Genomic DNA, 16667 nt, shown 5'->3' on the forward strand with positions numbered 1-16667 from the left:
ATACCATGGGTAGTCTGCACGCAGATGATCCGATAAGTTCCAAGCGCAAACCCCGCAGCGTTCACTAAACGCAATAATTTTTGATGACTACGGTGCCTTGGCTTGGTTGCTGCTTTGCTCCCCCATCTTGTCAAGTTGAGGCAGGGTGGGCCCAGTTGTTGTCCGGTGTTTGATGAATGCTCATGCATTCGTTTGCAGTTTTTGAGCCCCGTCTCTTTTCGTCTACATGGAGATGTGCCACTAGAAAAAACTGTCAAATTACATCATCCACAATCGCCTTCAACAGGTTTATCCAATACCACGTACACATGTCATTTCAAATATATGCAAATACTAATCATCCTGTGCAGCTTCGTAAACGGTATATGAACCCTGCTTGGATACGCAGCACGATAAACAGGTTCAACGCGTGACTGACCTCGTGATAATCGCACGCAGACTTTTCCCTCTGCGCCGCCACGGGGATAAAGGCACAGCAACACCAGGCATCCGATGTCTGTGAGCTCGAGAGGCTTTCGTTCATTCCTCCATCTGACCTCCAGCGCCCACTTCGACTTCGACAAGACCAAGCAGAAGAGGCATGGGCGTCACGTCCGCCCCGCTCAAATCGCCCGTGGGCTCACCTGCGGTGCCCTACGAGTCCGTCCAGACCATGTGGGACGCTCGTCCGCGCAAGTACAAGAGCATTCTATTCCAGGTCTGCATCTTCATCCTCATGATGGAGCTGGCCGAGCGTCTCAGCTACTTCGGCATCAACCAAGGCCTCAAGAACTTCATGCAGAAAATTGGCTGGAGCTTGGTCTCCGCCAGTGCATTGAAGAGCACCTGGACGTCGATCTGTTACTTGACCCCGCTGTTCGGCGCTTACCTGGCTGATGAGCGATGGGGCCGCTTCCGCACGATTTTGACGTTTGGTATCTGGTACTGCGTCGGTGACTTCCTCGTCGCTATCGCTGCATACCCGACGATCATGGCCAACTCGGCCGTCGTGAACCCGATCTTCATCATCGGATTGTTTGCCGGCATTGGAATTGGTACGGGCTGTATCAAGTCGAGCGTGATCACACTTGGTGCCGACCAGTTCAACCCTCATGATCCGAGCGAGGTCCACCAGAAGGAGACGTACTTCTCGTACTTCTACTTCTGCATCAACGTTGGCTCAGGTGTCTCCTATGGTTATCTGTCGATCCTGTGTGTGGACGGCTCGGCCCAGATCCCTGCGGAGTACGGTTACTTCGCCACGTACATGATCTGCGCCGTGGTGATGGCGTTCGCTGTCGTCATGCTGTGCGTCGGCTACCCTCGCTACGTGTTCCAGCCGCCGAACGACCGCTCCATCTCGATGCTGTGCAGACTCGTGTGGTCCAACGCCCACGAAACGCACAAGGGGTTCGTCCTTCTCCTCAGCATGTGCAGCTTCTTGGGAGCGCTGGTCGTCAACCTTCTCCGCTTCGCACGGAAACATCGGCAACATTCTGTCGTATATTGCTGCGGTGCTGGTGCTGGCTGGTGTGGTCTGCTGGGTGTACATCGGACAGAACCAGTCGTTCCTTGATTCCTCCAAGGTCAGCCAGGGCGGGGCTTTCGATGACGAGCGCGTTGAAGGATACAAGAAACTCGTGGGCGTGTTGCCGTATTCGGCCTTCACAATCATTTGGAACTGCGCCTACGACCAGACCGACGCCAACTTCCAGTCCATTACCCAGCAGTGCGACCTTCGCCTCGACACGAGTGACCCGAAGAGCTCACAGATCCCTGGTGCCATGTTGGGAGTCTTCGACCCGATCGTGATCGTCATCTGCATCCCCATTTTGGACTCGATCGTCTACCCGGCGTACACCAAGTGGGCCGGCAAGTCCCCCAGTCAGTTCGGCAAGGCTGCAACTGGCCTCGCCATTGCCATCGTCGGCATCTTCTGGGCCGGCATCTTCGAGGTCATCCGTCGCAACGCTGGCGCTCTGCAGGATGAGAACGGGGACCCCATTTTGGATGGTGGTAGTTCTCAACCTATGAACGACATCTCGTGGGGTGCTGCGGTGCCTAACTACGTCTTCATTGGCTTGGCTGAGTGTCTGATCAACGTCACGTCCTACGACCTCGTGTACTCTTCGGTGCCGATGTCGCTCAAGTCCATGGCCCAGGCCGTGATCCTGTTCATGAGCTCCATGGGCAGCATCCTCACCTCGGTCTTCACCATCATGTTCTCCAAGTCGCTTCCGTCCGACAACCTGAACGAGGACCACCTCGAGAACATGTTCTTCACCATGGGAGCAGTTAGCGCCATCAACTTCGTGTGCTTCGTGGTCGTCATGAGGAGGATGAACATGGGCATGTCCTCTTCGCCGGTGCTGGACACCATGGGCAACGAGCTTCCCGGCCTCCTGGACGAGAAACTGTCGGTGAGCTCGCGCCAAAGTGTCGCCACCACCAAGTAAAGTATCGCTACGGCCATGTTGATCAGTGAAGACGCTGTATTTGCAGATGAATCTCGCCACTTTGAACCACACCGTTGATGTGGCTAATATATACATTGGAATCGTGCTTATGAATGTACAACTGCGAGTCGCGACGTTTTCCTGTTCAGGGTTAACGCGCAGTACATAGCCTCCCTATATTGTCCCTAAAGCATCTTCACAGCGATCATAGTCTTTTCTTACCTCACTCATACCAGCACTACTTTCAGCCATAAAGCGTCAATGTTCTGGTTCACTGCACCAACCACGACCGCCCTTAGTCTTCTCAACTGCCTCACTATGCCTTTTAAGGCTTTTAAAAAACGTTGGAACAAATGTCTCCGTCAAGACATACAACGTTACGCGTTTCCCCATTTTGTACCTACTTTCAAAATGCATCAGATCTATCAAAAACCTAGCTTTCGTGAGATCCGTGGTACGGTGCTTAGAGGCACCTTGATCCGACGAATGCGCCCTTTACTTTAAAAAGTAATGGACGCTGTCACCGACGACATTGATGCCTCATACATAGCAAAAAGGTATACACTCAATCAATTCTCACCCCTTGAATGATCACTACGTCGATTTAGTATTCCCCACCCACTTTAATGTGATTGATCAGATGCCGATGGAGAGGAAGCGATGTGAAATTTTGATCACACGCGGTCAACTTTCCAGTAAACATGAAGATCGTGTGCCTCATTATTTCGGTAGGTTGCATCGTGGAAGCCGACGCCGACCGCTTCAGCGAAGTCTTTACGGCGATCAAGAGAAACCTGAGGCTAGAGGACCACCCACGCCTTCGTGACACTGTACCACGCGTAAGTTGCAGTGATCGTCTTGGTGCATTGGCTGGTAGAGATCTACAAGCGTCGTCAGTTGTCTCGAGTCGAAGGTGAGGACGGCGACAGCTACACGCTTGTTTAACGCTGACCTCATTGTAGCTGAGCGCCAGGCAGACAGCTCGTCTACTATACATTTTAAAGTATACTGCATCTAGCGTGCTCGTACAGTTTTTTTATTTGTTTGCTTGGATTTGAATGGTGCTTTGAAGCGTCGCGGATCCAATCGAGAATAATGGCGATGGAGGCGCTACAGCGGCTGCGAGCGGACATCGACGCTGCGTTTGACGCCCAGCGGCGATCCCACAATGAAAGAAGACGCAGGGACCAACCTACGGACAAGTTGACTCCAAAATGGGCCGAAGTGACGGCGTTGCTGGCGTCTGTGGGCCGACCCGCGACTGAAAAGGCAACTTGTTCTGCCTCAAGCCCTACAGAGGAGTCTTCGCGCCTAAAACCTCTTCATCGCTCTAGCCTGGCTAAAAAACCGTTGCAAATGACGGGGAGTGAGAGACGAAGCCTACTGCTGAGCATTGTGGAAGAGTGGTGGCGATTTACTTGTGCATCGGTTGTTGTATCAAGATTCCGAGTTCGCGCTCGAAAGCGTCAGGAACAGCGACTTGCAGCTGAAGTATTCGACGCGTGGAGACGACTATCCGTCCGACAATTTTTGCTTAGAGAAGCAGCAAGCTCGGTGATGAAGAAGGCGAAGATTAAGGAACTGACTGTGGTGTGGAGGAAGTGGAGTAGCGAACACCATCGCATCGCGACGCTGAGGCGGTTCTGTCTGCGGAGACGACGGAGATTGAGGTGTGAAGCCTTTTGCACGTGGGTCTTGGCGACACACCAGCGCGCGAGGTTCCGGAAGTACAAGCCAAAAGCAGCTAGGCAACTGCTTCGACGATACTGGCGGTGGCTGCAGGCGGGGATCGAAGCTCAACGAGTCATAGATGAAGAGGTCGAGCGTTTTGCGGTACGGCGAGTAGAGGAACTGGCACGCCGTTGTTTTTCATTGTGGGGAGAACACGTTGAACTGACTAAGCGGTGGAATTTCGCTGTGAGGTGGAGCGATCGTCGAATTTTGGGAGACGCGTACGATGGTTGGAGAGAAGTCCATGAAATCACGAGATGTACGCGCCATACTCTTCAACTTGCCGTTCGACGTCGGCGTCGTCGAATCCTTCGAGTCGTGCTTAACGTTTGGAGTGGCCATGTTCGACGCACGCTACAGCGGAAGCGAGCGCTCGTGGCGGTGCTGCACTCGCAACGGCGTCGACGTGCCTTTATCTGCCTTTCTCAACACGCGCAATATGATCAGGAACGTGAGAATACATTGAAGAGCTGGAAGCTGCGTCGAACAGTCTGGACGTGGCACCATCGTTCGCGTCAGCATCGAATGTTACGGCTGCGCGCAGAGTTTCTTCGGGAAAACCATGAGCACTTGGTCCTCCGTGATGCTGTATGGCGCCCATGGAGACGTACGTTCCAACGTTTGAGGGATGTACACAGCTTCACGGCGAAATGGCGAGCAAGGCAGCTGAGAAGAACATGGGAGGCCTTCGTTGGGGCAGTCAACCAGCAAGAACACCGACGCTTTCTGGTTGAAAGCATCGTCGATACGCGCGAGGTGAGAAAGTTGCGGCACGTTATCTGTGTGTGGCGATCTCAAGTGAGGTCTGCCAAACAGCGCAAGGTGCTGGTAGCACGGAGTGCAGTATTTTATCGCCGTGGACTGGTGAAAAGATTTATGGGGCTCTGGAAAGAAGCACATCAAGTTATGCTGAAGAAGAAGCAGCTTGATGCGATGGCAATCAGACACTTATCGAGCAAGATGATACAACACTGGGCGAAATGGGCATTCTGGAGCAAGCGAGAGCTGGGAAGAAGGATCGCAGCCGTACGAGATCAACGACGACAGCGGCAGCTGCAACAGTGTGTTGATCACTGGAGACTGTTGGTCCAGACTCGATGCGGAGTCCTTCGCTCTAAGTTTTTCAGCGCATGGAGACTGGCAGTGGAACTGCAGCACAGAGACCGCCATTTGATGGTGCTGGGTGAGCTGGTTCAACTTCGCTTGCGTTGGAAACGCTGGGTATTGCTGGTCCAACGCCGCCGAGATACACGCAATGTGGCGATTAAAACGCAGCAATTGCACGAGTACGGTCTTCTAATGCACTCGTTCGTCACGATTTGGCTCCGTAAAACTCGCAGATACAGATGGGGGTCTCAACTCCTGTCAGCATTTTACAAGAGGCACGTCTTAGCTGCTGTTCTCTCTCGATGGAAGAAAAACCAGCAACGATTGAAGGCGTTGAAGCGAGCAGATGCGTTCCATCGCGAAAGACTCCAGAGATTTCATTTGAGAAAGTTGTTTGGGCTGACCGTAGGCCGCAATCGTGTGGCCGTCGCGTACGATCGACGCTGCAACCTTCGACGCGCTTGGGTTTCTTGGACTCGGTATTTTACGTTGAAGAGGCGACGACTCGAGGCTGACGAGTACTTCCGACGACACAGCAAACGAAAGGCCGTTCGCTGCTTGCATGCTGCAGCGGTCAATGCCATAGCGCGTCGCAACCAGAATCTCGACGCGGAGGCTTGGTTTGAGGCGGTCTTGCTCCAGAAAGTCATGGCGAAGTGGTGTAGTGCTACAAAACACGCTCGAAGCTGCAGAGTCCTTGGCCAATGTCTTGCGTGGCGGACAGTTGGTCGACGCGCGCTTCATGAGTGGCGAGGCGCTCTGATAGAGCGACACCTGACGTATAAGGCTGAACAATTCCGTTCGTCAGTCCTTCTAACACGAGCGTGGAATGCCCTGTTACGCGTCACGCGTCGTCGCCAAGTAGCGCTGGTTATGTGGAGCCACGCAGCAACACGCATCCGCCTCGCTCACGTCTTCACAAGTTGGATAGCCTTAGTCCAAACCCGGCGTGGTCAGTCCGCGGTTGCAGCCACGATGCATCGAATGCAGCAGTTGCGATCAAGACAAAAGGTGTTCACCTCGTGGGCTGTCCTCGCCACGGCTGGAAGGTTGGCCTCACACCGAGACACACGCGAGTCACTGCGGTGGAGACGAAGGTGCTGGGCCCACTGGAAGTTGTGGCGTGTTTCCAGCCGATGGCGGCGTTGTCAGCAGCTTCTACTGCTCCAAAGCGTCTTCTGTCAAGGTTTAAGGCGCCATGCCATCCAGCAGCAAGCGTTTCGCGAGGTTTGCCTGCGGACGGCGAGGGGTTTGCTGCATCGGTCTCTGGCTCGCTGGCGCGTTGAGTGGTGGCTCGTGCGCAGCCAACGGAAGCTGGGCCTGGACATGAAGCGCAACGCTCTTGCACACTGGAAGACGTTCGTGGCCGCCCGCCGCCAGCAAAGACGCTGGGAGCACTACGTCCAGCAGCTGCATCGCGTCCAGACCCGGAGCAAAGCTGCGGCGTTTGACAAAACGCGTCGCTCCGGTGGCACCTTCCGCGACACGAGGGCGTTGCAGGCTCAGCTAAAGAGGAACCGCGTCTTGATGACCCACGTACTGCACGCGTGGTTCCTCGTCGTGCAGAACCGGCGGCGCCGTCTGCAGCTCCGATCTCTGTCGAAGAAGCCAGTCAGACGCCGTGAGACTCAGTCCAGCTCGAGGTCTAAGCAACTAGCGCTGGAGTTCTGGGCTCATGGGGTCATGCATAGGTGCTTCTATTCGTGGAGAAAGCAGACTGACGGCAAGCCAGCAGAGTTAGCGTAAACTTCAACTAGAAGTTGCTTTTCGGTGGTCGACAAAAGTATCCAACGGTTAGAAACCCGTTACTCGACGGTTACTCGGTTCAGCAATATACGGTCCGAATCATATACCAACCAATTATTTTGTCCCTTACAGTAACATCCTGTCCATCACTGCCCTCCGTGAAGCTGCAGTTGTTAGTGCGATAGCGTGTGAAGGGCTAGTGTGCTGTGTGAATGTTGCTTTGCTGTGGTCGGAAATGATAAGCCTGAGACTTTTACCGCTCCGTGGAGGAGCAACATTCTCCATGAGATGGCTGATCCAACCCCATTAACCACTTTATACTCACTTGCTACATGTACAAACTTGTTGTGGTAAAGTGGCTCAATGTTTTTTTCTATCTACGATCCATTCTCCGCTGATGTGGGTGTGTATTTGAATGGGTCGAGGGGCTGGAGCGTGTGGTGTAATTGTGTCGAAAGTGTGTCCCCGGGTGTTCGTTCCTTTCGTCGACAAGATGAAGTCTCCGTTGGTCGCTTGGGAGAAGTCTATGGCGTTCACAAGCGGCAGACGGCACTTCTCTGGTGACGGAAGAAAGCAAGCTGTGTCACGATGCAGCAAACAATTTTTTTGCTGGCGGGGCTTCGGTTTCTTGCGCTCGAAGGCGGAGATTGTTGTGGAACATCGTGGGGTGGCGGAGGCCGAGGAAGGCGCGTTTTGGTCTCTTGGACCTCGTTAGGAGGACCGGAGCTGCATATGGCTAGCTGCTCTTCAATTTCTTAGCACTGGAGCCCAGCTGAAAGACGTCCATATTTTGACACACGGGGATGTACGTTGGTGGACCTCAACTACGCGCCAAGACGCTGCCTCATGCAAAACGTTCGATTCGGAAGTACGAAGCATTCAAGTCGGTCTGCAGTGGGAGCTACAGCTTTACACACTCGGAACCAAGCAAGTTGAAGCCGCAGTGAAACCATCGTTTTGGTGTATGTATGGTTTGTCGTGCATTGAGAACAGAATGACTATCATACTCGCTCGTATCAGTCCACACTCTTGACTTCCTCGAGGCAGGAAACGGATTGATCAGTCAGACTTGGCATTACCTGCCGGTAGAGGAGAACATTCCCAAGAAGAACACGTTTCATGAAGTCCCCGAGCCACCAGGCAACGCGGACATCATCAATTTGCTGCGTTCGGTGGTGGGAGTGAATTTCGCTGTTTTCGGTGAGGTGCTGTGGCGGACTGGACCCAACGAAGAGCACGAAAGTTAACCAACGTCAGCCTCAACGCTGTTGCCACGCAAAGCGTTCGCTACGACAAGTTTTCAATGGATAGAGCGAATGGAAGCTTTCAGTTGTTTTGACCCCAATTGCAACAAGACAAGAGGATAGTTCACATGTTCTGTATGAGCACGTTAACTGCGGGGCATTTTTTTAAAGGATTTCCAAGATTATCGACGGCGGCATCAATTTCTTGCCGTTTTCCAAGCTGAACTGCTTCGTGGTGATGTGAGGCACAGTGCATTGCGATCTCGAAAGAATGGGGCGACGGGCTCTGACAAACTTGACGACGAACGACGAACGATGAGCGCCCCGTGGAAAAATACCTATCGTTTAACACCGTTACCAACTCGCTGGAAACCTTCTCGACCAGCACCACGGACACAGAAGGCAAGAGCTCCTGAGCCGATGCAATGGAATGGGTGACCTCGCGGAGGACTCGAGTCCTGGGTTAGCAGCAATTTACCAAGCCTCGCACTCAGCTCATTCCTCAATTCACCTTCTTGGTGTCTAACCAGCTTCACTCGCTGACCCTCCAACACCGTTCACACCCGAACACTCGCCGCTTCACAAAGGCCATGGCACGCCTCGGATTCGTGTCCCTCCTGCTGGGGCTCTCCATGCTCTCGCTCGTCGTATCGGGCGCCGCCAACGGCCTCATAGGGGATGTCGTGGGCACGGTGACCACGACGACGACGTCAACAACGGCGACGCTGACTTCGGTGGTGAAGACCGTGACCGGTATCCCTTGCGACACCAGTCGGATCATCATCGTCATGAAGGACAACAACACGGCCACGCTCCAGGCCGCCGCGGACAGCAGCACAGCGTTTTGGACCGAAGCGAAGCGCATTGCCAACATCCAGAACATCGTCACTGCGCTAAAGCAGCACGCGGATTCCACCCAAGGTCCAGTTAAAGACCTACTGGTGGCGGCCGGCGTGCAGTTCCAGAGTCGATGGATCACCAACACCATCGAAGTGCTGAACGCGCCACTGGCCCTCGTCCAGCAGATCCTCACGCTGGTGATCGTCAAGGAGATCATCTTCGACCTTGTCATCACGCTGGACCCTCCGACGCCGACTGCCGACTCGACCAGCAACACGCCCACGGCTGGCTGGGGTGCTACCAAGATCAAAGCGACGAACGTCTGGGCGGCAAGCAACTCGGGCCAGAATGTGGTGGTCGGGACGATTGACACCGGAGTGCGCAGCACGCACGAGGTGCTGAGGAACAATTGGATCGGAGCCTACGGCTGGTACGACCCGGACCAGAAGACCGCGACGCCGTATGATGCCAACGGCCACGGCACGCACACAATGGCCACGATCGCTGGAATAAATGGCGTGGGGATTGCCCCCGGAGTCACGTGGATGACGTGCAAGGGCTGCGGAGCCACCTCGTGCACGCTTTCCTTGTTGACGGCCTGCGCGCAGTTTATGCTGTGCCCGACCGACACGAACGGCAACAACTGCAACGCCGCCAAGGCGCCGCACATCGTGAGCAACAGTTGGGGTGCCGGTCAGGGCATGACGTACTTCCAGCCTAGTCTGGACGCTTGGTACGCGGCTCGTATCCTCCCGGTCTTCGCGACCGGAAACAACGGAGCCAATGGCTGCAGTACCGTCGTCTCCCCCGGCGACTCGGCCAGGGCCTTCGCCATCGGAGCCACCGACACGAGTGACGCCCTCGGCTCGTTCAGCAGCTTGGGCCCCTCTGTCAATGGCCTGGTCAAGCCCGACTTCGCTGGTCCTGGTGTGAGCATCCGCTCAGCCTGGAACAGCAACGATACCGCCTACACTTCATTGTCTGGCACGAGTATGGCCGCCCCGCACCTCGCCGGCACGATTGCGTTGGCTCTGAGTGCGCGCCCCGGATTCTGCTTCGACACGATGAAGTCGGTGTTGACCAGCTCGACTGATCAGGCACTCCCCAATGCTGTCTTGACCTGCGGTGGGACGGGGAACGCGGTCTTCCCGAACAACCAGTATGGCTACGGCCGCATCAACGCCCAGAACGTTGTGAACGCAGCGCTTGCGTACTAGGAAGGAGCCAAATCCTTCCGACACCGACGGGATTCGAGCCTGCAACTTCATTTTGTTGAGTACATGTGCGTTTGTAGCACCAGGGAATCGATGTATTTGATTGAATACATATCATCTTCGGTAGATACTTCTTAATCAAGGATACAATCACTGGCGGCATCGAAGCTACAAAATCTTACTCTTACTCGACCTGTCTGTCGCAGCCCTCAAGTAATGCAGACACGGAGCTCGCCGCTTGGACCAACTCCCTCTGTGCGGGTTATGATATGACAAGTCGCTTATAGAATATAGAAAATGATTTAGTTACGATCCTGTGAGCTCCTCGTAGTTTGGCAAATTAGAAATATCTGTATCTGAGCTCAATACTCGAGAGCACAGATTCTAGCTGAATGCCGATTGTACATAGTTTTACGCAGCATTAAACTAGCCTGTAGTTGTTGTCGCTCTTCCCAAGATGGTCTACGATGCCTCTTGTGTCATATTTCAGCTGACAAAACCACCTAGACAACCACTGCAAGCCGAATGGCTGCAAAATGCGTGGCGTAGAAGGCGACCAACTTCGTGCACTCACTATCACCCATCGTCTTCGGCAACAAATCGACCATTGATACGAAGGCAGAACCCATCAGCATCACACTGCGAGGTGCGTTGAGGCATCTATCCCTACAAGGATCAGTAGCATGGGATTCGTACCTATATCAATACGCTTTCACGGCGCATCTTACCGAGACAATGAGGTTCTGAGACCGACAAAATGGAGGAGTACTTAGGTAAAGAATAAAATGTTCAAACATACAAAAAACAAGCTGCCTTATAAACGATTCCTGACAGGGTTTCGTTATAAAAGCTTGTTCTGCAGCCGAGCGCGATGACGATCACTTGCACCATCATTGAGGTCAGCACAAACGCCAACTAGCCGTATGATGTGTGTTGTGTGCGTGTTAATTTAAGGAAAGTCGGCGGCACGTAGATGAAGAAATGCAGCGTCTAGCTCGGCTCGAAGCCGCGCAAGCTCTTGGCCACGGCCATAATTCTCGCTTGGATTTGTGATCTTGGTATTGTTCAGCTCGAAAGTATATTCTAGCCTCAAGAATATAGTGATGTACGTCACGCAACTACGTATTGAGCTTAAACCAGCTGCGACTACAACCCAAGTCGTTTCTTGGTTTTCCGAATCCAAGCCCAGTGACAGAGCCGCTGCCAAAGTGTAAGGTCCGCCAGTGCTGTTAGGACATCACGCTCCGTCAGTACAGCGCCAAACAACATTAAAAAGTATGCAAAGTTGCTGGTCTTACCGTATAGGTAGCACCTCGACTCAATCATGTTCAAGCGGTACTGGCGCACGATATGGTCTGGCACCTGCAAGAGGACAAGCGCTCCAATGCCGCCGCATTCATCCGGCCCCGGGAAGTCAAAGTCCTTCAAACGTCGCTCTGGGCTCATTCTGTTGGCGTCATTCATCGTCTCCTTGATTCCGTCCGGGATGTCGCACTTCCGCATTTCGAGGTAGTCGAGGTCTTGGTGGTGCAGCCACTTGCCGTTCCACTTCGCCAGGAAAAGGGTCAGGTCATCGGCAGTACAATTGGGCCAATGACGATTCCTTACTATGAAATCAGTGAGGTATTCTCGAACCGTCATTTCATCGTCAAACTTGCTGAAGAATCCCACGCCAGTTCCCACAATCGAGCCGAAAACTTCCCCCATGATGAGTGTACAGTACAATATAGTAGTGCGTGTGTTCGGAGTGCGGTCGAGTGCTTCGGAGGCTTTTAAAAAATGAACTAACTAATCCGATTTTGGCTGCCTAGCACCATGACCTGCTATCCCAATATTCGAGGAGACGACTTACAATTTTGTAATAGAAGTGGACAGCATGTGAAATACACGCCTTTCCTGTTGGGTCGGTACAGTACCACACATAACACATTCGAAAAGCGAGCTGGTGGGTCTTACGATATCGATAGCACCCGGGCCCGACCATCAGTGTTGGCTTTTTTCAAATTTATTCACAGTATGCACAGATTAGCCGAAGATTAAGCGGCTTCTTCATGGGAAAAAACGCGCAGGAGTGAAGTTCTTGGAGAAAATATCACAAACGAGAAGAAACATATTGAAAGTGTACTTCGTACCATCATGTATTGATCAGATATTGTTCGGGTACGGTTGCGGATTAAAAACTAGCGTGAAAAGGATGAAGTTTTGCTCATTTCACCAAGGCTGTGACAACTGTTTTCATTAGGCGTGCCAGCACCAAAAGTATCATGCTAAGACATTTGAAGCATGAATCGGATGCCCGGCAGAAATGCGCTTCGACCGAACGCATCTCAAAATCCGTCTCACATAACGCGTATTCGATGGCGAAGGTCTCTGGTGCCTAAAACGATTACATGCAAGCCGTCCAAGCACCCCACATAGGTCAGGTGATGGATGTACACGACCACTATGCGAGTGACGAGTGGGCTCAATGCAAATGGTAAGTTGCTAGCCCCGTGTCAGAATTGCTGATGTCTTAATCGAAGCGCTTCATTGTAGTTGTAGTTAGTTCATTTTTTAAAAGCCTCCGAAGCACTCGACCGCACTCCGAACACACGCACTACTATATTGTACTGTACACTCATCATGGGGGAAGTTTTCGGCTCGATTGTGGGAACTGGCGTGGGATTCTTCAGCAAGTTTGACGATGAAATGACGGTTCGAGAATACCTCACTGATTTCATAGTAAGGAATCGTCATTGGCCCAATTGTACTGCCGATGACCTGACCCTTTTCCTGGCGAAGTGGAACGGCAAGTGGCTGCACCACCAAGACCTCGACTACCTCGAAATGCGGAAGTGCGACATCCCGGACGGAATCAAGGAGACGATGAATGACGCCAACAGAATGAGCCCAGAGCGACGTTTGAAGGACTTTGACTTCCCGGGGCCGGATGAATGCGGCGGCATTGGAGCGCTTGTCCTCTTGCAGGTGCCAGACCATATCGTGCGCCAGTACCGCTTGAACATGATTGAGTCGAGGTGCTACCTATACGGTAAGACCAGCAACTTTGCATACTTTTTAATGTTGTTTGGCGCTGTACTGACGGAGCGTGATGTCCTAACAGCACTGGCGGACCTTACACTTTGGCAGCGGCTCTGTCACTGGGCTTGGATTCGGAAAACCAAGAAACGACTTGGGTTGTAGTCGCAGCTGGTTTAAGCTCAATACGTAGTTGCGTGACGTACATCACTATATTCTTGAGGCTAGAATATACTTTCGAGCTGAACAATACCAAGATCACAAATCCAAGCGAGAATTATGGCCGTGGCCAAGAGCTTGCGCGGCTTCGAGCCGAGCTAGACGCTGCATTTCTTCATCTACGTGCCGCCGACTTTCCTTAAATTAACACGCACACAACACACATCATACGGCTAGTTGGCGTTTGTGCTGACCTCAATGATGGTGCAAGTGATCGTCATCGCGGCGTGGTGATCGCTGATTTCTGCGCGTTCGATGGCTCTGCTTGGCGCTGGCGTCGCGTCTGAGTTCAATGGATCAAGCTCGCTCCAGGTTTTCGTCGTGCGCCCAAGTTGGAGATCTAGATGCAATGAAGGTAAGGCTGCTTGGATTCATTGCGTTGCGCTACGATATCGCCTCTGCGGACCTACTTGTCCTTGGATTTTCGTAGTAGTACGTGTGGGGCTCGCTGGGACCATGACGACAATATCTTCACAAGCTTCAAGGGCACGTCTGAGTCGCTCAAGGTGCCCAGTGCTTTAAGGCCGAGCGAGTATTGGTCGCTGGAGCAACGTCCGTGGCGTGGTCTGATACTGACGGAGGGCAGCGTTGAACCAGCGACGCCTTCACTCGCTGTTGCTGCATGGGCAACCAAAATGGTTGGCGGGGGTGGGCTCGCCAACGGGAGCGCATGCGCCTCCGGGACCGAGCTGGTCGAACTCATTCTGAAATTCGCGGTGACTCACCACTCTCCAGCCCAAGCAAGACCCGCCCAGCGCAGGACTCGCGATTCGAACAGCGTGCAAGCCGTCGGAGCACATGGCGGACTCGCACGTGGTAGCAGCAGCGGCGTGATGCTGCCTCGCTCGCTATTTGCAGGTACGAAGCGCTGCATGCGTCTCGCACCTGGACGATTGACTCACTAATGCATGCAATGTTGGTGTTTTGTGGTGTTCAGATGCTGAATGAAGATGCAGGCTGCCAAGGCTGGACGCTGCCATGTTGCTGACTATAGTGCTCGGCGTCTTAGCCGCGCTCGCGAGACTGAGCCGCAGGTATCTGCAGAGTGCCACGGCTGTGGCACTTCGTGCTAGTGGCCGACATGATAATGCCAAGAAGCTCGAGAAGAAGACCAAGGACGCCATCATGCTGCTGCTGTTCCTGCTTATCCCGTTCGTCGGTATCACGCCCATGTGCTTCGACCTCGACACGGAGCCGAGCTGTGCAAGTGCGTCGCCGGTCCACTAACGCTCCTGCTCAAACCCGCTAGCTCCGACCGAGGACCAGGACGGACTGCAAGGCCACGGACGCCACGATCGTGGTGTGCATGACGTGCTCAAGGCGGTTTGTTTCGCATGCATTGAATAGGAGCGGAGCTTCTGTACAGCTTGTGATGCGTTGGGGGCCACTGCATGTTGTCGAAGCTGCGTGCGTGTATTGCTGGCGGTGGGATGTCACCGTGTAATAGATCTCGTCGGCTCGAAATGATGCTCTTCACACTGTATTCGCCAAGTTTCATGTGCTGCTGTATAGCTTGCATTGCTTGTAGCCTCGGAAGACTGTTGCTTTTTGTAGAGTACATGTGCACTAAGGCGAATGGTACTTGTGCAACAGAGCTCGTGAACTCAAGTTCTCTGATGCTCTCTCTCTCTCTTCGTACGTATCATTCGTTCGAGATGGCGAGCGCCACGAAGCTCAAGAAGCTGCACGGTCAATGAAAAAAGTCGTGTATGACAACAGAGAACTCGCCTTCCACATCAAACAACAGCCACTTAACTCAAAGAAGACGAACGTTCTACATCTAGTAGTAAATGAATAGCAAGCTTTGTTGATTTTTCATCTGTACGCTGACTAAAAGCTAAAGTAACAAGCTACCGCGCGCTTAGAAGCGCACCATGCGCTCGAGCATGCGCTTCTTGTCCTCGAGCTCGCGGAGCGTGGCCTCCTCGTGGTCCTCGAGCCAGTCGCGGGCGTCGCGGATGGCGCTCTCGACGTTGGTGTCGCCCTTCTCGCGGGCCATCTCGATGGCGCGGTAGATGAACTGCTCCAGGTCGTTGCGGGCCTCAATGCGGCGCAGCATCTCGGCGTCGTCCTTCTTGAACTTGTCGGCCTCGGCGACCATGCGGTCGATGTCCTCCTGGCTCAGACGGCCGCGGTTGTTGGAGATGGTGGTCTCGGCCTTGGCGCCCGTCTTCTTGTCGCGGGCGGACACGTTCAGGATGCCGTTGGCGTCGATCTCGAACGTCACCTCGACCTGCGGCTCGCCGCGCTTGGCGCGCTCCAGGCCCGAGATGTTGAACTCGCCCAGCTTGTTGTTGGACTCCACGCAAGCGCGCTCGCCCTCGTAGATGCACACGTCCACGGACGTCTGGTAGTCCTCCTCCGTGGTGTACACGCGCGTCTTGCGCACGGGGATGGCCGTGTTACGCTTGATGAGCACCGACATGACCTTGCCCACGGTCTCAATGCCGAGCGACAGCGGGGTCACGTCCACCAGCAGCAGCGAGTTGGTGGCGTCGTTGCGGATGCCGTCCAGGATGGCGCCCTGCACGGCGGCACCGTAGGCGACGGCCTCGTCCGGGTTGATCGACTTGGACAGCTCCTTGCCGCCGAACAGCGTCGACAGCATGGTCTGCACCTTGGGGATACGCGTGGAGCCGCCCACCAGCACCAGCTCCGTCACATCCTCGGGCTTCATCTTGGCGTCCTCGAGCACCTTCAGGACGGTCTCCTCGCAGCGCTTGAACAGCTCCTCGTTGAGCGACTCGAACTTGGCACGGGTCACGGTCGACGAGAAGTCAACGCCCTCGAAGAGCGAGTCCACCTCCACCGAGGCGCTCGTCGTGGTCGACAGCATGCGCTTGGCCGACTCACAGGCCGTGCGCAGACGGCGCATGGCGCGGGCCGAGCCAGACGGGTCCAGGTTGCGGTTCTTGCGCTTGAACTCCGTCAGCAAGTGCTCCACCATGTTGTTGTCGAAGTCCTCGCCACCCAGGTGCGTGTCACCGCCCGTGGACTTGACCTCGAAGATGCCGTTCTCGATCGACAGGATCGACACATCGAAGGTACCGCCACCCAGGTCGAAGATGAGCACGTTGCAGGCCTTGCCGTCCGTGCCGGCGTTCGTGTCCAGG

General features: G+C 54.1%; 6 protein-coding genes across 6 annotated transcripts; 4 read left to right on the top strand and 2 right to left on the bottom strand.

The window, feature by feature from the left end:
* Positions 1 to 580: 580 nt before the first annotated feature.
* PHYSODRAFT_249197 (hypothetical protein) lies at positions 581 to 2435 on the top strand (the record flags this gene model as incomplete). Its single annotated transcript, XM_009537044.1, has 2 exons — positions 581 to 1362; positions 1388 to 2435. The coding sequence occupies 2 exons, from the start codon at positions 581 to 583 to the stop codon at positions 2433 to 2435; spliced, it is 1830 nt and encodes a 609-aa protein (XP_009535339.1).
* Positions 2436 to 6146: 3711 nt separating this feature from the next.
* On the top strand, positions 6147 to 7019 carry PHYSODRAFT_524237 (hypothetical protein; the record flags this gene model as incomplete). The annotated part of the gene is made up of 2 exons (XM_009537045.1): positions 6147 to 6852; positions 6931 to 7019. 2 exons carry the CDS (start codon positions 6147 to 6149, stop codon positions 7017 to 7019), a joined length of 795 nt encoding a protein of 264 aa, XP_009535340.1.
* A 2032-nt stretch (positions 7020 to 9051) lies between these two features.
* On the top strand, positions 9052 to 10320 carry PHYSODRAFT_525945 (subtilisin serine protease; the record flags this gene model as incomplete). The annotated part of the gene is made up of 1 exon (XM_009537046.1): positions 9052 to 10320. The coding sequence occupies one exon, from the start codon at positions 9052 to 9054 to the stop codon at positions 10318 to 10320; it is 1269 nt and encodes a 422-aa protein (XP_009535341.1).
* Positions 10321 to 11463: 1143 nt separating this feature from the next.
* On the bottom strand, positions 11464 to 12024 carry PHYSODRAFT_305625 (hypothetical protein; the record flags this gene model as incomplete). Its single annotated transcript, XM_009537047.1, has 1 exon — positions 11464 to 12024. One exon carries the CDS (start codon positions 12022 to 12024, stop codon positions 11464 to 11466), a length of 561 nt encoding a protein of 186 aa, XP_009535342.1.
* Positions 12025 to 12939: 915 nt separating this feature from the next.
* Positions 12940 to 14901, top strand: PHYSODRAFT_339148 (hypothetical protein; the record flags this gene model as incomplete). Its single annotated transcript, XM_009537048.1, has 5 exons — positions 12940 to 13011; positions 13099 to 13334; positions 13985 to 14412; positions 14549 to 14761; positions 14804 to 14901. 5 exons carry the CDS (start codon positions 12940 to 12942, stop codon positions 14899 to 14901), a joined length of 1047 nt encoding a protein of 348 aa, XP_009535343.1.
* A 433-nt stretch (positions 14902 to 15334) lies between these two features.
* On the bottom strand, positions 15335 to 16660 carry PHYSODRAFT_549561 (hypothetical protein). Its single transcript, XM_009537049.1, has one exon. The coding sequence runs from the start codon at positions 16499 to 16501 to the stop codon at positions 15416 to 15418; it is 1086 nt and encodes a 361-aa protein (XP_009535344.1). The 5' UTR covers positions 16502 to 16660; the 3' UTR covers positions 15335 to 15415.
* Positions 16661 to 16667: the final 7 nt, after the last annotated feature.

This window comes from Phytophthora sojae (genome assembly GCF_000149755.1).
Source record: "Phytophthora sojae unplaced genomic scaffold PHYSOscaffold_10, whole genome shotgun sequence".
In the NCBI taxonomy this organism is placed as follows: Eukaryota; Oomycota; class Peronosporomycetes; order Peronosporales; family Peronosporaceae; genus Phytophthora; species Phytophthora sojae.